We start from the raw sequence: 20,790 nt of genomic DNA on the forward strand, positions 1-20,790 counted from the left end.
TCAGTTGGACAAATTGTCCATAAGTACATAGGGAGAAATATCGTTGGGACAACAATTCGCCCAAAGTTGTTCAACACCATAAGGAATATTACGAGCTAAGTGGTGTGCAACAAAATTCCCTTCCCGCTTTACATGAGACCAAGAAATAAAGTCAAAGAAAGAACAAGTATCTAGAACATCATCAAGCAACGAATCCAAGTCGGAGAGATAGGTAGAGGCCTTTGATAGTCTGGAAATGATACTACTGTTATTAGATTCGAGGATTATGTGCTTAAAACCTTGCTGCTTAGCCAGCGTTACTGCATAGACAACAGCTTTGCACTCTGCAAGCTCGGGAGACCAGAAGGCCTTGTACCTCTTGACGCCAGCAAACAAGACCTCTCCCTGGTGGTTTCGAGCAACAACACCCAGCCCCACCCAACCCTCAACATTCAAAGCAACGTCACAATTCACCTTGACACAACCTTGAGGAGGGGGTTTCCAAATTTTCGGACTTTTGGGAGCCTTAGGAGTTTTACAGCAGTAGATTCTTGTAGCGTACTTATCGTAATCTTCAACCAGATTTGTCATACGCCTAAGTACGGAGTTGTGAGAGGATTCCTTATTATTGAAGACCTTGTTGTTGCGGCGCTCCCAAATGAGCCAAAGCAGAGCAGCACCACGTTGCTGAGTCTTCACATTCTCATTGCCCCAAGCTTCAAACAGGTCCTTGAAGTCAGGGAATTCATTCACTCGCACAAGCTTGCTACAACTAGCTGCATCCCACAAATCACTAACAGCAGTACAAGAGAAGAGAGCATGGCTAAGGGTCTTGATTTCAGTTAAACACCATGGACATTTATCGTCTTCAGTCATGTGCCTGTGCTTAAGGAGGGCACGGACTGGCAGAGAGTTGGTGTAATACTCCTTTGTGATTAGTGAAATGACATCTTTTTTTATTGTGAGCCCAAAATTTTTCAATTCAAAATCAAATGAAAATTTCTGAAAATTTTTAAAGGAATTTAATTCAAATTTCAAATTGAACTTGAACTTTGAGCCAACTAATTAAATGATAATTTTTCCTGAAACCAATCCCCACCCTATTATATGCTGGAAAGTGTTTTAATGTTCGCTGGAATACTTCCAGCCGAAGTCGCTTGTTCTCCGTCATCGCGTTTGCATGTTGTTTAACAATACTAAAATCCGATCAAATAACGATAGTTTTTCTACGACAACTAACATAATAGTCGTAATTTTTTGAATTTACGACAGTTTTAATAGCTGTCGTAACATTACAACGGTTTTTTTAAAATGTCGATGATTTGCGACGGTTTTTAGCCAATAAAAATGTTGCAATAGTTATTTGAAAATAATTTTAAAATAAAAAGACATCAAAAATAATTATAAAAAAATTAGATATTTGCGATAGCTATAAACTTTCACCAATTACGACAGTTTAGCAAAACTGTCATAAGTTGCGACGGTTTATAGCTGTCGTTAAGTTGTTTTTAAAAAAAAAAAAATTCAAGGTATTTTAAATACCCAACTCTAAACCCTAATTTTATGAGGCGCCGCATCTCTCCCCTCTCCTTCTCTTTTGTTTCTCTTTCCTCTATTAGACTCTCAGTATCTTTATTTCTCTCTCCTCTTCTTCTCTTAATCTGAACTTCTTTCTTTTCTCCTATTGTTTTTCTTTTACCTCTTCTTTCTCTGTGTTACTTCCTCCTTTTCTCTAGGATCTTCAAGGGGTTTATTTTGGTTAATTCATTGTTTGTTTTTTTTATTTCTTTTGTTATTTTTGGTATATGAATATTTTGTACATCAATTTATTTTGGTTAATTTTTGTTTTTTTTTTTTTGGTTTGTTTGGCTTCAATTTCAGATCTAGTTTTGCTTTGTTAATTTTCATGTTAATTTGGGTTTAAATTTGATTGGGTTTAATTTTAATGGGTATTCTTTATTTTATGGGTTTTTGCTGTAAATTTTTTATTTTTCGTTATTATTTTTGTGTATTTGGTTTATTCTCTTATTTTCGATGTTAAATTTTTGATTTTTTAGGTTATATATATATATATATATATATATATATATATATATATATATATATATATATATATATATATATATATATATATATATATATATATATATATATATATATATATATATATTGATGTTGATGTTGATTTTGGTTTTGGGTGATGGAAGTGGCAATGGGAACGGTGGTAGTGGGAAAAAGAGGGGCTATTGTAGTGGGCGGCGGGCAATGGAAACAAGAAAAGGGATGTGGTGGTGGGATGCACCAGGGGTGGGTTTTCTATTTTTTAATTTTTTTTTAATTTGCGACTGTTACAGGTCGTCACTAAACTTAATCACAACGGTTTACGAAAATTTTAAGCTGTCATAAACTAATTATACGACAAAATATTAAATTGTCGTTTAAATTAGTTAAACCGTCGTAATAATTGTTATGCTAGCCAAACTGTCGTAAAAATGAAATTCTGCGACATTCTTGATTACAACAATTGACTGTCGTAATTATTTTTAGCGACAATTTTCATTATTTTTTGTGACAAAAATAATTGTCGCAAAATGACTGATTTCTTGTAGTGTAAATATCTGGTTGCTGACTATGTGGATATTAAACTTTGATTCAGTAGCGGATTAATGATGTTGAATTTATTAAAACCATGAATTCGAATTTGGTTGAGTGCCTTAAAAAATTCGTGTTCTTAAATTTGGTAAATTAACCACCACTGTGAGAGCGGCTAGTGGTTGATTCCTTTATAATTTCTAAGGGGGAGCCCCCATTCATCTTTATGATAAAAAAATTTGTGTATTTAATGGCATTTTCGTAATTATATCAACAAATCATCCCAATTAGCATGACATTTTAGTAAATAAGTGAACAACTTTTATTAATATGCGAGTCTGTAGGCGTTGTTCGATGTGCGCCTACGTTAAAGCATGTGTGAATATGCATGACACTCTTAGGAAGTGGGAATTGACATATACGATTAGGGACAAGGAAAGTAGGGAGCCGCCAACAAGTTTTTAAGGAACTTGTAAACCGTTCACGGATCATAAAAGGCAACCACGATTAAGGGACAACGATAGGCAACAACGATTGACCCGTGAAGGTTACACCTCATTCATAATCCATGAGATTACTAACTCCATATGGTTCAGAACCACAAAAGGAGGATCGGGGATGATGGTACGAAGTGAGTCATGGAGTCACATTCGCCCGTATTGGCCTCTACTCGATTCTTATAGTGAAAAGCATTCTTGCGATCTCAAAGACATACAAACAGAGATTTAATTTGCTCCAAACTATTATTAAGCTAAATTGGTTAAATATTAATGCAACATATAATTCTATAAAATTTGTGATCACTTGATAAACAACAAGATTAAAAAGGAATCTAAACCGGTTGTCCAAATTATCTTATTAGACGTGATTTTCAATTACATATTCCCTTTAAACATGCAATTGGTGATCAATAAAAATAATAATAGAATAAACATCAATATTGAAAGCAATTTAACAATAAATCCAACAATATAAAATCGTTAGAAAAATAATAGAAATAAAAGGAACATAATTCTTACTTTGATTATGTTTTCTTGCAACTATAAAATAATAAACGAGTTAGTAACTTCAAGGAAATAATAATAAAACAAAAATTAAATTAAATTAAATTAAATAGATTTGATTTGGGGCCAAACCCTCAAACAGTTCTACCTTTCACGCCTTGGCTTAAGGACAGAACCACAAGTAAAGTATGGACTCCTTGGAGTGCTTGAAGAAGAGATTTTGAAAGAAGAAGGGTAAGGCTAGTGTTTAGGCTAGAGCATAGAGGAGAGAAAAATAGAGAATTAATTGATGCCCCGTACATCAGAAATGAGGGGGTATTTATAGAAAAAATGTGTTGAGGGAACACACGTTACCCTAAAAAGATAAAAACCCTAAAAAAATTGCATTGCGACACGTCAACGGGCACCGTAACACGGTGCCTGGCACATTCAGACGGGACAAGTCCCCGTGACACGGTGGACAGTTGTGTGACGCGGGAAATATTTAGGGTACGGGGAATAAAACGCGTGAAGGGTTTACGCGGAAAGGACACGAAATTCCTCGTGTCACAGTAGGGGCGCCGTGTCACGGGGTTTCCCACCGTCAGGCGGGGCAGTTTCCCGTGACACGGTGGACAAATGCCGTGACACGGGAGTCTGTAGTCCGTTTTTTCCGTCTAAATTCATTTTTAACCCTAACTTCGTTCAACATTTTTAAGTGCCGATTGATAATTTCGGGCCATTTTTTATTTACTATTATTAATTGGGCTAAAATAAATAATATAATAAAATAACAAGGTTTGGGTCAAAACAATAAAATAAAAAAGGTTTGGGCTTAAATTAAAAAAAACTATGCTTTGACTAAACATCAAGACTGATCCATGGACTATTCAAGAAAATTGAATTTAATCAAATACGATTTTTAAGCACTCTCGGGATTGCATACTGAACCCGACCAATAGTGGCGGTGAAAGGTTGTTTATCATCGGGTTTGGTTTTGGGGAGACATTTTTAAGTGTCTACAGAAGACCCCACTTTGACTGAGTTTGTAGAAACATCATTTTTGAAAACGATAGTCAAAGTATTCGATAGGGACGGAGAATGATTTAAGACGTTCTGCGATCCCAAATCACTCTGTATACGCCGATACCTGCAGAAAAATGTTATTTCCCCAGATAAAAGAGTAAAGGGATAGAATACATATCTGGCACCAGTGTATCGGTGACAAATGAGTTTGGCAGCTTCCTATGCTTGAAGGAATCCACCGAATGACGTTCGTTGAAATGCTTTCCATGCCTGAGGAAAGTCGACCGACGGGTTTGGTAGCTTTCTAAGCCTGAAGAAACCTACCGGATGATACTTTCCATGCCTGAGGAAAGTCGACGTATGATTTTGGTGTCATTTCGTGCTTGAAGAAATCCACCGATAATGCCTTCCATGCTTGAGGAAAGCCGACTTGGCGGTTTTCTATACTTGAAGAAAAATCCACCGATAATACTTTCCATGCTTGAGGAAAGCCGACTTGGCAGTTTTCTATACTTGAAGAATTATCCACCGATAATGTTTTCCATGCCTGAGGAAAACCGACTTGCGGTTTTCTATACTTGAAGAAAAATCCACCAATAATGTTTTCCATGAAAGGAATGGTGTCCTTCGAACAAGTGTACTATTCCGTTAGTGGGTTCAGAATTATTAGAAAGCTAATATATTCAGTAACGTCAAGTGATCGGAATGCCTAGGTGGAGGCCTCAATATTAATGCATAATTAATATTACAGCTTAATCTTGACTGAACCCTTTGGGTCACACCCAAGCAACTAACGAACCGAAGCGACTAATTAATTATGAATTAATTAATAAGTCAACCGAGTAATTAATATTTAGACGTCGGGAATTCGAGCTTAGAGCGTTGAAATCGAACGTCGAAAGTCGAGTCGAAAAATAGTAAAAGACGAGACATGAAAATAATGATAAATCAACAAAGACCAAAATAACCCTAGCATCGGAATGCCCCGAGCAAACCAAGTGCTAAGGGCATATGACCTAGCATGGTGGCTAGCATGTGCACCAAGCCGAGCCTAGGCTGGCTGGTGCATGCTAGCGCACCAATTCTAGCATCGTAAGGCTAGTCGCGCCAACTGTAGCAGCTAGCAGGAGCATGGCTGGGCCAATGCGTGCTGCCTAGAAATGTTGGGCCAAGGCGCAAGGCCAGCAGCAGCCCGCATCCTTGGTGCGTGGCTCGCTTGCTGATAGCGCAAGCAGCCCACACAAGCATGATGGGCTTGCTGGCTGGCAATGCTAGCAACCCGTATGCTTGTGCTGGCCTGCTGGGCGAGGCAGCCACTGACAAGGCAGCCCACCTTGGGTGCCACGTGGCGCGAATTGAGAGGAGCTTGAAGGGGTGTGTTGGCCGGTATTTGGAGAGGAAGTGGGGAGCAAGTTTGGTCCCCCCCTCCTCCAAATGGTCATCACCTAACCTCTCACATGAGCTTGCCACTTGTTGATTTATTACTAGTTTGATTAGTAATTTTATTTTAGCTTTAAAATAAAATGGAAAAAATCAAATTCTCCCACATTGATGGGAGAGCTTTTCACTCTCTTATTTTCCCTATAAATACCCAAGTTGGGGTATTGGGAAAATCACTTGAGTGAGAGTTGTAATAGGCATCACCATTGTGAAAACATTTGAACTCATTAATCACTCGGGTTTTTGGTCAGGCCTTTCTAACTCCAAGGCATTGGACCATTTTCGGTGGTCGAGTTGTGGGTGGACTATTGTTGGAGGCCGTCGTATTTTCGAGGCTTGCTTTCGAAGTAAGAGCTCATTCCGTTTGGGCGAAGCACGCTCCAAAGGTAATTATCTTGTCTTAATCTTGTGATTAATTTATTTATGCTTTATTTTTTTTATTAATTGCGAGTGGTTCTTTGGGTCGGGGTTGTTTCCGCGGTAAGTTGGACTTACCAAACCCCAACATTCCATGCCTGAGGAAAATCGACAATTGATATCATTGCTGAAATTTGTAAGTGCATGATAGTTCTATTATCCCTGAACGTGCAGATGATTTACCTTCAAGTCGACTATCCGACTATATTAGGCGCTTAAAATGTTGAAAATGTGACCCTAATGCTTGTTAGGGATAAATCGGTAATTTTGGTACCCTTTAAATATCAATTAAAATTTTCCGCACTATTTCGGTGAGAAAGTAACTGGCCAAAAGTTGTGGAAAAATGTTCCAATTTGGTCAAAGATTCTAGAATATTCGCCAGAAGATTGGAAGGAGCATGTAGGATAGACAAAGGGGCACCGCGTCACGGGAAGAAATCACGTGTCACGGTGGGTTGCCCCGTCTGTCGGGGGAAATCCCCGTGACGCGGGATCCTTTTTTGTATTATTTTTTTTCTTCGGCTGAAATTGTAAACGACGTTACGTGGTAATGGGATAAGTGGCATGGGAAATCCGGGGCGTGTAACGGGATTTCCTTTTTGCTTTAAATTCGAACCATTTCATGTATGATTTCCCATTTTTCTTTTGTTACCTCTTTTGAGCCATTTTCATTTTCTCATTCTGCTCTTTCTTCTCCATTTTTTTTATATTTTTAATTTCACGGATTACCATGCCACGGCGTTTCATCACCGGCGCACGTACAACACCACCGTGTCACGGCTTCCGTACTCGTGTCACAGCTTTTTGCTTTGCTGTTTTTGCTTCAATTTTGCCACTACTGCTCGCCCTTGCTGTCTGAAAGATCACCGCTACTGCTGTCGGAACTCCGCCAGCTTTCCATAATCGCCATGAAACGGATTTTGGCCACCGTGTCACGACTGTTGTTCATCGTGCCGCGGTGATTGATGTTGCTGCCTTCACGGCTTTTCGAGCTTTTGGAGCTCAAATCTTCACCAATTTTGCTCCAATTTTTTGCTACTTTCCTCAGTTTCGATTCTTCACAAGGATCCATGTAAGTTTCCTTTGATTTTTGTCTCAAATTATGTTGTAAATTCCATATTTGGTCGAAACCCTATAAAAAAATCAAATTGGGGTTTTTAAATTTTGAGCTTTCATGTCAAAATTCTTGCTATGAATTGGCTTGTTTATGGATGTATGTGTGTTTGTGAGCAATTTGAGACTAAGTTTGTGTGGTTTGGTGAGAAATTGAGCAAATCACCATTTTTGGTACTACTTGTGTGAAATGGTGTTCTTGTTGTTCATGTTGTTCTTTTGCACTTGAAATGATGATATATTGGTTGTAGATTTTGTAAAATATGCCATGATATGCCAATTTATCGTTCTTGTGCAATTTTGAAACATGTTTTGTTTTGTGTATGTACTACATTGTCATGGAGAACATAGTATTAGTTCATCATGGAGAAACTAAATATTAGAAATAATTCCATTATTTTGCTAATTTTTAGCCTTGAGTTAAAAATTTTGCGTATAATAGAAAATGTCATTTGTTAAGTCGCTTTTGAATAAATAACTAAATAACTTAGGAAATGATGATAAGCATTTAGATTTTTTTTTTTTTTTTTTTTTGGTAATAGCATGTCTAGATAACGGGATCGCGATCTTCTACTCGTGGCCGGCGTCAGGCTTTTCAAGAGGACACTCCAACACTTCCTGAGGGCATGGACGACGATGCCCTAGAGACCGAGTCTTGCCCTTCTTCGAGTAGGGGCAGGTGGTTTCCGCCTCCGTGGTCGTCAGATGAGTTGGTTTTCTACCGTGGGAACCACGTTTCTTACCGTTCACTTGCCGGCATAGTCAATGGCACGCTTCGCATGGTTCCGGAGCTGGAGATTTGATTCCTCGACTTTATGGGATTATCACGAAGGATCTTGTTACGAACGCCTTATGGCAATCTGCTGGTTTAGTAGATTTTTTATTCGGCAGTCGTAGGGTTTCACAGCCCCCGGGGTTGTGGTCCGACAGTCGTTCGCGCATTGTTGGAGTATTTTTGGGATACTACCAACACTTTTCATTTTGCTTGGGGGAGATGACAGTGACCCCTCTGGATTTTAGCATGATCAGTGGTTTACGCTTCACCGACTGGGTCGTACAACAAATGTCTAATCTTTCTTGGGGGCGGCTGAGGTAGCCGATTTGTTAGGTCCGATCGTTCAACACATTAGGACTCAGCTGGTGCCTCGAGGTGTTCCTAAGAGTCGGCGATCAGAGTTGGCTTCTGTTCTAGCCCGTGACTTTGACATGGATGACACATCACCTGAGTAGCGAGTGCGGATCTTCATTTTGATTCTCATTTCCATGACCTTTTCTCCTGATAGGAGTTTGCGTGCGCTCGTTTGCTACCTTCCTTCTTTGGTCGGGATCAGTGAGATAGGATCCTTTAGTTAGGCAAGCCTTGGATGTGTCGATCTTCTCTTGTCGCTACGTCATGGCTGTAGGCAGCTGAATGACCAGGACCCTGTCACTGTCTACGGTTTATGGAGAGTTGTAGAGGTGACGATCTTTCCTCTTCTTGTTTTGGTTTAATCTATTTGACTCATGTGCTCAGAGATTACTTTTCATTGCAGCTATGGTTCTATGAGTACTTTTCGGGATTGGCCCCTCGACGACGTCGTGGAGCGGTCCATGACTTCTCTAACGGAGCTAGCTAGAGTGACCGAGGCGAGTTACGAGTGGAGTCTGTACCTGCGCTACGCGGGCTGCTACGCTGAGGCACCTCTTTTGTCGGTGTAAGAATTTTGTAGCTTGTTATTCTCTACCTTGATGTTATTTTCCGCGTTTCATTGCTACTTTTTATGGTTTGCAGGTTGCTATTGATATCCAGTATCGGCCTTGGGCTGGGATGACTAATCTTCTCGAGGCCTTGCAGCTTTCGGCGTACCGCACTATTTTTGTTGGTACTGGATGCTTCATCTGGTATCTTGGGGAGCGTGTCGTTCGTCAACACAGTGGTGATCGTTTTGTGGTGCCCTTATCTCCACCGGAGTCGATGATGGACTCACGCTTGCTTAGGGAATTAATAAACAGGGGAGAGCGCTACACTTTTCCTTGGCAGGAGCTTGTGCGTATGGAGGGCGATTATTTGCAGGACTTGCTTCCCTCTTTAGCTCCTCCACCCCGTCTTCCCGGGGCCGATCGGTATTACTGAGGATCATATTGCTGACGCGCCAGAGGGTTTCAGACAAGCGCAGGCATCTTTGCCTGATGTGTTTGAGCTGGTAATCTTCTCGACACATTAGTCATCCTTTTTAATACCGCTTGTTACTGATTTTTTCTTTGTTTTGTTCTCAGCCTAACCACCCGGAGATGATGGGATTCATGAAGCTGGTTGACGCTTTGAAGTACTGCATCATCAAGCTTCGGTTTGGTGCGAGTTGTCGGGGCGGTTCTGGCGATGTTCTTGAGGTATATTCACTTCTTCTTTTTTACCATTTGTTCTATTTCGCACCATTGATATCTTTTGATTTTGTGTCTTTCTGGAGCGACGGAGGTCCCGCTCGCGCTCGAGACATAGAGGCTCGGACGAGGGGGAACGTAGTCATGGAAGACGATCTCTTGAGGTTCGTCGGCATTCTCAGTCTCAGCGGGAGCCTCGGCTTTCTCTGTCGTTTCAGGAGGCTCAGTGACAGCAGCCTCAGTCTTCCCAGCCATTCCAGCACTTTCAGGGTCAGTGGCAGCGACATTCATTATCATAGTCTTCATAGCCTGAGTTCAGGCCAGTCATCACTCTTGTGGATCAGGGCCTATACTCAGTTGCATCGTCTAGGGCGCTTCCTCCACCGGTCCGTGGCTTGTTTTCAGTTTCAGTGTATGAGACGATGCCTCCACCGACGTTTCCTACCTCTTGGAGTTAGTCTACACCGTTTGCCAGTTGGACGGGTCCTGCTTTGAGTTTGACTACTACTGGAGTTACAGGGACTAGTAGGGATACTACTCCTCATACCCCGATGATGGCGGGACTCTTTAGCTCATCGCTCCCGTATTCACAGGCTGGAGATGACACTGATCCTCACTCTTCTAATTCTACAAATTTTTGACCGAGGGTCTTTATTTGTACCTTAGTTGATGACACTTGACGCTGCTTATGCATCATGACTCACTTTATACATTATTTACAGTTTATGCATTTATTAGTGTATATTAGTGTGTGCTTGAGACTCATTGTGTGTGATTGTGTATTTATTAATGACGTGAAAAAAAAACCGTAAGTGGAGAATACTGACCTTCCCCAAAAGAAAAAAGAAATAAAAAGAAAAGAAAAAAGGGATAAGTTTTACAACTCCTCCAAAATAAGAAGGAAAAATAAAAAAAGCATGGAAATAGGACAAGTTTTACAACTTCCCCAAAGAAAAAAAATAATAATAATAGAAATAAGTATAAATAAATAATGAATAATAAATACAAATAAAAATAAGAATAAAGTAATAAAAAATAATAAAATAAAATAATAAAGATAAAAATAACATACAGAAAAAAAATAATAAAAAAATTGAGAATTTTATTAGGAATGAAACTCTCGAAAAACAGAATTAAAAGATAAACGGCGAAGACAAAACAAAAAAAATCCTGATAAAAATAGGTAAAGGATAAAAAATGAAAACGCGTGGGCGCCGCGACACGGCACAGTACACCGTGTCACGGAAAAAGCTACCGTGTCGCGGTATAAATTCCCGTGACACGGTGGAAATTCCCGTGTCACGGTGCGCGTATTCTGCAACGGTGTGGTTTGCGCGTAAGAAAGATAGATTTTGAGTAGTTCCAAGCGTTTTTGCTATAAAATAGGACCAGTATATTCGTGATATGCATAATTACGAAACACAAAATAATTAGAATTTCATATTTCAATAATAATGTCTCAGAATTTTGATAATACATTGCGCGACTGGTCTTATTCTTTAACCAATGCTGACAAAAGAGAGCTGGAATTGTTCCATGTCAGAGGCTTATTAGCTTTGAGACATATAGCAATTGAACATGACTTTATTAGGGCGACTCTAGACTATTGGAGTCTAGAAACACATTGTTTTAAATTTGATTACGATGAAATCTGTCCCCTGCCGGAGGAATTCGGTGCCATCTTTGGGTCTCATGCTAGAAATCTCATTGCCATGCCTACCCTACATGAGTATTATTACCAAGACTTTTAACGCCATCTGAATCTGACAGATCCAGATTTAAATAAAATTGTGTGTGGTAATTAGGTAGACTTAGAAAAACTTGCAAATTTATATTTCAATCGCCCCGTCTCTGAGTCTTATCATGTATACCGTAGAAGGGCTTATATTTTTTGCATGTTTAGCAAGCTTTTATTTTCAAACGGTATGGCAGGACATGCTTGTTTAGCATATGTGCTTGAACATGTTGAATCTAGAAGATCTCCTATGCCTACGTACCTTGGAGAAACTTTGTGCGGTCTTGACGAAGAAAAAGCTGACCGGAAAGCCGTTCGGGAAGGGCTCTCTAGTACTGTTGCAGGTAAAAACACTCTTTGAGTAGCCCCCGTGACACAAAACAGAAACCGTGACACGGTGCATTCTGCCGTGTCACGGTGGGTTCTGCAAATTTTTATTTATTTATTATTATTTTTTTTTAAATTCTTCGACTGATTTTTTTTTAATTTTATTTTGCAGATTTGGTTGATGGAGCGTTTAGAACTTTTTGAAGCCCCCGACGATATTGAAAAATATGGTCCCAACGATCTATTCCGCAGAAGAAGAATTACTCTGTGAAGTAGTTCCACGCTATAACGATAGCCTTCTTGAAGTATCATTGCATGAAAGTAACATTCACAAGTACGAGGCTTATTGGGTTGGAAGACCTTTGTGGATCGTTTCTGCAAGTAGCCAAGCTCCTCCTCCCTTATCTAGTGCATACAAGGCATGGTTGAATCCTAGAAGTAGGAGGGAACGAGTCGGATCACGCAACTTTGATGTGAAGGGCCGTCTTGGAAGTAAGAAAGCGTCTCCTAAAGATCATCTAGGTCCGAGAACCCAAGGAATTGAGTTTAAGACTCTTATAATGCCTAAAAAGAAGAATGATGTGAAAGGAAAGGGTAAGGAAAAGATGGTTTATAGAGAGAAGCAATCAAAGAATTCTTAAAAAGGTGAAAGGGGTGAAAGTTCGACTAGGGGTGTGACGGTTCGGGCTACAAAAGACACATTAATGGTGAAGGTCGACCTAATTGAAAAAGAGAAGCAGGTTTCTAAAGTGAAGAAGGATTAGATCAATATTTCTTTGCTTATATGATTTATATTTTTTATTTTTTAAAATAAGGCGCATGATGCCAATAATTGTAGTCACATTTATTTTAATAATAAAAGCATATTTATTTTCGCCTTAAATAAAAATTACAATGACTTATTTTGTTTATATATTCGAGTCAAGAAGTCAGACGCAATGGAAGAATAAAAAAAAAGTTGAACAAATAGCAGAATTCGCAAAGTCTGCGTTACAGAAAAAAATCGCAAAGTTTGGGATTCCGCTGTGCCACGGTGGAATTACCCGTGACACGGTGGAATTACCGTGGCACGACAATTTTTTTTTTTTGAATTCCACTGTGCCACGGTGCAGTTCCCCGTGGCGCGAGAATTTTTTTTTAGTGCAATTCCACCATGACACGGTGCAGTTCCCCGTGGCGCGGTGGACCCTAGATGCTGAACTTGGCAAATATTCTTGATTTTAGCTCCATTTTGAGGTGACGCAATGCTAAACTAGCGTGTGTACTTGATCGACGGAGGAAGGATTTTATTTTTTAAAGTGGTCGGGCCCCCTTGAGAGGTTTTTTACGTATCCTTAAAAAGGAATCAGGCCAAACGTAGCTCTATTGGGTCACAAACCCATGCAACTAGGCATAAAATTTCTTGAGTTGATCCAAGTTGGTTAAATTGTGGAATCCGTTACCGTCCATGTCTACCAATTGTGCCACTCTGCCAGACAAGATGGATTTAACAATGTACGGACCTGACCAATTTGGTCTAAATTTTCCTCTTGGATCCAACACATTTTTGCGAAGTGCCTTAAGCACCAAGTCACCTTCCTTGATGTGCCTAGTCTTGACTTTTTTATTGAAATGTCGCGCCATACGCTGTTGGTAGGATTGGACATGATGCAAAGCTGCCAAGCGTTTTTCGTCAAGTAAGACTAGTTCATCATATCTTGCTCTAATCCAGTCGACTGTATCTAGTTGGTTTTCCAACGCGATTCGAAGAGAAGGGATTTCGAGCTCTATTGGTTGTACAGCTTCAACTACATAGACCAAAGAGAAAGGGGTAGCCCCCGTAGATGTATGAACAGAGGTTCGATAACCATAAAGGGCAAAATGTAGCTTAATTGGCCAATCTTTGTAATTTACCGTCATCTTTTCGATGATAGTTTTCACATTTTTGTTGGTCGATTCGACCGCACCATTTGTTTGTGGCCTGTAGGGTGATGATCCGTGATGATTGATATGATATTTCTGTAATAGTTCCGCGCACTCGGCTTGGAAATGCGTTCCATTATCACTGATCATCTCATGAGGTACTCTATAGCAGCATATGATATTTTTCTCAATGAATTGAGCTCATGTTTTGCCGTTAACTTAGCATATGAGGAAGCTTCGACCCGTTTGGTGAAATAGTCGATTGCTACGAGGATGAATTCATGCCCCCCTTGTCCTTGTGGCGTTATCTTTCCAATGATGTCGATACCCCTAGAGAAAGGCCATGGAGAAGTATATGTGTAGAGAAGCGAAGGTGGAACGTGCTGAAAATTTGCATAGACTTGACATTTCATACATTTCTTGATGTATTCGTGACAATATCTCTCCATGGTAGTCCAATAATAATCTTGTCGTTGAATCTTCTGGACTAGCATCTTAGCATTCATATGCGTTCCACATATGCCAGCCTGAAGGTTTTACATGGTTTTGTGTGCTTCTTTCTTGGCTATGCATAAGAGATTTCTCCCTAGTGCAGTCCTCTATTGGAGTTCTCCCCTGATGAGCACATACTCTGAGGCCAGGAGCCTCAAAGCACGGTGTGCCCTTTTATCAGTATTAGGAGGGTATTCTCCCTTTGTCACATAATTAAGGATATCTGTATACCATGGTTCTTCATCTTCTTCTTGTGCTTTTTGTTCATCATCAAGTACGTGAACATAAGCCGGCTCATATCTTCTTTTTATAGTCAATGGCATTATGATTGTGTCTGTTGGAATTCGCACCATTGATGCTAATTTAGCCAGTGCGTTGGCAAACTGGTTTTCTTTTCTAGGCAAGTACGTATATTCCACTTCATCTAGTTGCTCCGTGAGAGTTTCCAGATGAGCTTGATATGTAGCGAGACTTTCACTTCTCACCTTCCATCTCTTAAAGACCTGGTTAATGATTAGTGATGAATCACCGTAGATTATGAGCTTCTTAAATCCCAAGGCCACAACTGTTTCTAATCCCAAGATGCATGCCTCGTACTCTGCGGCATTGTTGGTGACATCAAAGTCGAGCTTCATGGAAATTGCCAAATTGGGATATGCTTATTATTGGGTGATACGAGCAAGACCCCTACACCACAACCTTTTTGGTTTAAAGCTCCATCGAAATAGAACGTCCTGCTATCATCCTCGGTCATGAGTAGATCTTCGTCAGGGAAATCATACTCATCTTCTTCCTTTTCAACTACTTCTAGTGGAAAATCTGCTAGGAAGTCAGAAACCGCAGGACCATAGATGGATTTTTGTGGTACAAATTTCAAGTCAAACTAAGCAAGGTTGACTATCCACCTTGATAATATTCCATTGAGTGTTGCTTTTTCGAACAAGTACTTGAGAGGATCCATCTTGGACACGACATGCACTGTATGAGTGAGCATGTAATGTCTTAATTTTTGTGCGGCCCACACAAGTGCGAGGCACAACTTTTCAAGCGGTGTGTATCGTGTCTCATATCCTTGAAGCTTCTTGCTCAAATAGTAAATTGCATTCTCCTTGATTTCGATCTCTTGTGCTAGCATTGCCCTCATCTTTTCTCTTGTGACCGTAAGGTAGAGTCGAAGAGGAAAGTCAGGCGTTGCTAGCGCTAGCACGGGTGGGTTTTCTAGGTACTCTTTGATTTTGTCGAAAGCTTTTTGACAATCATCATCCCATGTGACTGGGACATTTTTCTTAAGCTTCTTAAATATAGGTTCACATATTGCCGTGAGTTTTGATATGAACCTACTTATATATTGCAGCCTTCTAATGAAGTCTCAAATTTCTTTCTCATTCTTGGGTGGTGGCATGGCCATGATCGCTTTGACTTTTGTGGGATCTATTTCAATCCCTCAAGAAAAGATTACATATCCAATTAGTTTGCTTGACGTGACACCAAATGCACACTTTGCTGGATTTAATCTCACATTGTACTTGCGGAGTCTTTCAAAGAACTTGCGAAGTGCAATGATGTGGCCTGGGCGATCTTTTGACTTGACGATCATATCATCAACATAGACCTCCACCTCTTTGTGCGTCATATCATGTAACAATGCTGTGGCTGCTCTTTGGTAGGTGGCACCCATGTTTTTCAACTCGAATGGCATTACCGTATAGAAATATGTACCCCATTGTGTGATGAATGTGGTTTTCTCCATGTCTTCCTCAGCCATTAATACTTGATTAAATTCGGCGTAACCGTCCATGAACGATAGGAGTGCATGGTTTGCTGTGTTATCGACCAAAATGTCAATGTGAGGTAGAGGGAACCCATCTTTCGGGCTTGCCTTATTGAGGTCCCTATAATCAACACACATTCTGACCCTTACATCCTTCTTCAGAACTGGAACCACATTTGCTATCCACTCTGGATATTTGGATACTTTGATGAAACCTGCAGCCAATTGCTTTCTGATTTCTTCTTTGATTTTGAGAGCCACATCCGGTTTCATACGGCGCAACTTTTATTTGACATGCTTCATACCTGGGATGAGTGGTATCGTATGCTGAGCTATATCCTTGTCAATTCCTGGCATATCTTGGTATGACCAAGCAAATACATCAATAAATTCACTAAGCAAGTTAATTAGCTCTTTGCGTTCGTCTTGACTTAGTGTTAATCCAATTTTTACTTCTTTGATAGTCGTATCATTGGAAATGTTAACTGTTTCTGTATCTTCAATAGTTGCTGTTTTATTTTCGTGTTCTTCCATTGCTTTTATTATTTCTTTGTCATTTTTATCATTAGCAAAACAATATTGATCAGGTTTAGGGGAATGATACACATAGTAAGCAAAGGTACTCATTTCATTCACTAGTGGAAAAATTGTTATTTGTAACACCCTATTTGTAACGGGCAAAATTTTTGATCGTTACGGAAAAACTTATTTGTAACGGGCAAAAAAATGTCCGTTACGAATAATTAATAACTGTAACGGGCAAATTAATGCCCGTTACGAATAGTTATTAATTGTAACGGACAAATATGAATCCCGTTATAACTAAATAACTCTCTAGGTTTAAAGATCGGTTCCTACATACTTCCCCAGCCGCATTTCTTCCTCACTCCTCTTCTCTTTCTCTCTCCTCAAATCACTCTCTCTTTCTGCATTTCTCTTCTTCCTCACTCATCTTCTCTTTCTCTCTCCTCAAATCACAGTCAACACTGCTAATTTCTCTTCCCGCATTTCTCTTCTTCCTCACTCGTCTTCTCTCTCTTCCTGTTCTTCAAGCTCAACAACAATGGCGGCGACTCCATTGTCAGTCGAGAAGACCACCTATGGTAGACTCGAAATCGAGCTTGCTGAAGTCGAAATGCCTGGACTTATGTCTTGCCGTATTGAAATTGGCCCTTCTCAACCTTTTAAAGGTGCTAAGATGACTGGATCTCTTCATATGACTATTCAAACTGCTGTTCTTATTGAGACTCATACTACTCTTGTTGCTGAAGTTCGTTGGTGTTCTTGCTACATCTTCTCTACCCAGGTATAATTTCATTTATCTCGTCATTTTTCGATTTAATCCCCTTTTTTTTATCTGTGATTTGCCCTTGATTTTGGAAATTTCCAGATCTTAAATGGGGTTTTATTGTTTTTGTGGATTGGATCTTGTTGCGTTTGATTCATGTTGTGATGATTTTAATGAAATGAGTAAATGATTGATTTGTAGAATTTTTGATTTGAAATGGACTGTTTTTTCTAGGGTTCAAGATCCCAGATCTTGTGATTTTTTATTTTAAGAATTGTGGGTCAATTGATTAATGATAAAATTGGTGGTATATACTTAAATTATTTAATCAGTTTTAGTGGGATTTGGTATATAATTAGAGTTTAAAATGAATAAGTGTTTAATTTGTGCAATAAATAATTCGAAATGGGTTGTTCATTTCTGGATTCTTAAGATCTCAGATCTTATAGAATTATGGGGGAATTAATTAATATTAAAATTAAAATGGATGATTAAATGGTGGTATTACTGGTATATACTTAATTTGACTCCATGAATAGTTGCGATTTTAAGATAAAGTATGTAGTTGGCCGCTTAGATTTGAGAAGAAATTCAATGACTTGTTAAGATTGTATTAATGCATAACCTGCCTATTTGTTATCAAAGAGAAGATGAACATTCAAGTTGGTGATATAAGAGAATTACAATTGATACTGATATATGAGTAAAAGCATCATCTGTATACGTTGTCTAATTATAGAAAGTTAGCGTCTGCATTAACTGCCTGCTATTCAAAGGTACTGGTGAGATGATGTTTATGGTGGTTTAACTTGGTAGAATTAGAGGAAAGTTATGATTTTGGGAACGAATGCAGTTCGAGTTGTGTAGTTTGGCAGTTGTTCGTCTTTGTTTTCTGGTTTGTTCTACAAAATTTGTAGTATAACTTGACATATGACTAAGATTTGTTTTGATTCTTGTTTATTTGTTTCGTTCTCAAGTGTCCTTGAAATGAGGAAATTGATACCAGTGACATTCCTTATGATCTTACTTTCTGGTGATTTCTCATCCAAGATGTCGTGTGGTTTAAGTTGCCACTTAAAGAGATACCTGCTACTGTTATTTTCATGTTTATTGCAAGATTTATGAACATAGATACTAATTAGACTCTTAGCAAGGTCCCATATTCTAAACGCCCTACCAAATTGTTTCTTATCAAGTTTATTATATGATTTGTTGTTGGATTTGTTGTCTACCGTTTAAATTCTCTTATGGGATTTATCCGTATATATTTCACTGGTTACTCGTTTATAGACACTTATTTTAATGGCAACTTTTGGAGTGGTTGTATTTCTTTTTGGATGGGATTGGAGCTCATTCAGTCATTCCACTCCCCAACAGATGCCCTGTGCTTTTATTAATAATTCTACAACTATTGATTAGAAGTTATGACAGCTTGTTTTAATTATGAACATCTACCCTAATGTTTTATAGTTTTTGTTTTACAGATGTGTGCAACAAAAATTAGGGGGACCTACTGTTGCTGAATATGAGAAACTTCAGACTGAGATGTTAGAGGTGCAGGAGAAATACAAAGAGTTCTGGCCACCCATCAAGAGACTATTAAGCAGGTATTTTCCTTTCCTTTTATTGTATTCATAGTATGATTTCCATAGGCAGTATATATGTAAGCCTTACAAGCACTGGAACTGTCATAGTTTACTCTGGTTTCCTTTCGATCTTTTCCGGCTCTCAGCCTGATAAATGTGTAGTGTGTGTGTGTGTCATTGTATAATTTCCATAGGCAGTATATATGTAAGGCTTACAAGCACTGCCCTCAGGCTGATGTGTGTGTGTGTATTTTTAACTATACAGATTAATATTTAATAGTTCTTTTTTTGCAGGTTCTTCTTGATTAGGAGAGATACATGACAAGTAGTGATGGCTCTAGCATTCCCGGTTCACTTGCTGTGCCTATGGGAGCTGAAAATCAGGTTTGTAAAATTGTAAAGCTAAAATTGTATATATTATTTTTTTTAACTTTAATAAATAATATAGGCATGTTGTGTTTGATTCTTCACTAGTGTAGTTTGCATTTTTTTGCTTCAGATCTATCGATTTTATTTTATTTTATTTTATTTTCTGATTTTGGATCTTTCTTTGCTAGTTTGGGTATGGTGATAAGTAAACCGAGAGTACGACAAGATATGTTATTCAGATCTTCTCCGGGGGCTTCAACAGTTCAACAATCAACACGGTTGGTAGTGCTTCCTCCAGTTCCTCCTCCGCTGCCCCCCTTTGCTGAAATCACGCCAAAATTAAACAACAACAGGAATAACCCCAGAAAGAACAACAATCTGCTGGTGTTGCTGAAACAGTTTTGAATTATGAGCAAACGAGAGAGCAACGTATTGAATTTGAATCTCATCTTAGTTATAGCAATTAGCAAGTGCATGACTTGTTTTTAATTTCTTTAATTGATAAAATCATTTGAATGTTGTATTGCTTTTGCTAATTGAATTTGAACTGTTTATTTGTATAAATTATTATTTAAAATTATTTATTTTTTGTAATTGATAATTTATAATAGTAATTAAAATTTGGCAGCATACTAGGTATCACCTGCTGGATTTTTTTTAATTTGGGTTCAATTGTATTCGTAACAGGCAGTCAGACTGTCCGTTACAAATATCTTGTTATTCGTAACAGGCAATCAGACTGCCCGTTACGAATAACGGGACTGCCCGTTACGAATCGGGCAGCGCCCATTACGAATAACATATCCTATCCGTAACGGCAGCATACGTAACGCCCGTTGTTCGTTACGGATAGGCTATTTTTGCCCGTTACGGATAGCTATTTTTCCACTAGTGATTGAATTCATTGGTCATTACATCAAGGAGGGCAAGGTCAGCTGTGACCTCGCCGGAATTATTTGGGACAGAAAGAGAAGACTCAACAAGAGACTCAGGATTGGACTCTATAGGAGAAAGAGGGTCGGCCTCAGATCCTAAAGACTCGGCTACAGACTTAGACTCAAACTCGGACTCGGACCCAGACGACTCAAATTCGTTAAACATAGGACCTTCACCAGCGGTTATTTCCAACTTCTCTCGGCTTGGCGTAGTGATCTTCACCGTCTTGCGCCATCCCTTTGAAACATTATCGGCCTGGACGATTAACTCAGAGGGGTTAAAATCCTTGCTCGATATGACAGCTTGAATGAGCTCGGAATCGTTATTACAGACAGGCTTGGATTCATTCTTTTCTAGTTCAAAAAGAAGATTAATGTTCATATCATCAGAGTTTGGACTAGTCAGTTTCTCAGTCGTGAAGAGTTCTTCGCCTTCATCGACGAAGTCACAATCAAGGAACATCTCGAACCCTG

The 20,790-nt window shown here is 39.2% G+C and overlaps 1 protein-coding gene and 1 long non-coding RNA gene across 2 annotated transcripts; one reads left to right on the plus strand and one right to left on the minus strand.

The window, feature by feature from the left end:
- On the minus strand, positions 1 to 855 carry LOC110722354. Its single transcript, XM_021901630.1, has one exon. It carries the CDS (start codon positions 853 to 855, stop codon positions 1 to 3), a length of 855 nt encoding a protein of 284 aa, XP_021757322.1.
- Positions 856 to 16,963: 16,108 nt separating this feature from the next.
- LOC110722436 lies at positions 16,964 to 20,001 on the plus strand. The gene is made up of 4 exons (XR_002511604.1): positions 16,964 to 17,444; positions 18,911 to 19,033; positions 19,307 to 19,396; positions 19,570 to 20,001. It is a non-coding gene; the product is annotated as an uncharacterized LOC110722436 (long non-coding RNA).
- Positions 20,002 to 20,790: the final 789 nt, after the last annotated feature.

Source organism: Chenopodium quinoa, unplaced genomic scaffold (assembly GCF_001683475.1).
Source record: "Chenopodium quinoa cultivar QQ74 unplaced genomic scaffold, ASM168347v1, whole genome shotgun sequence".
In the NCBI taxonomy this organism is placed as follows: Eukaryota; Viridiplantae; Streptophyta; class Magnoliopsida; order Caryophyllales; family Amaranthaceae; genus Chenopodium; species Chenopodium quinoa.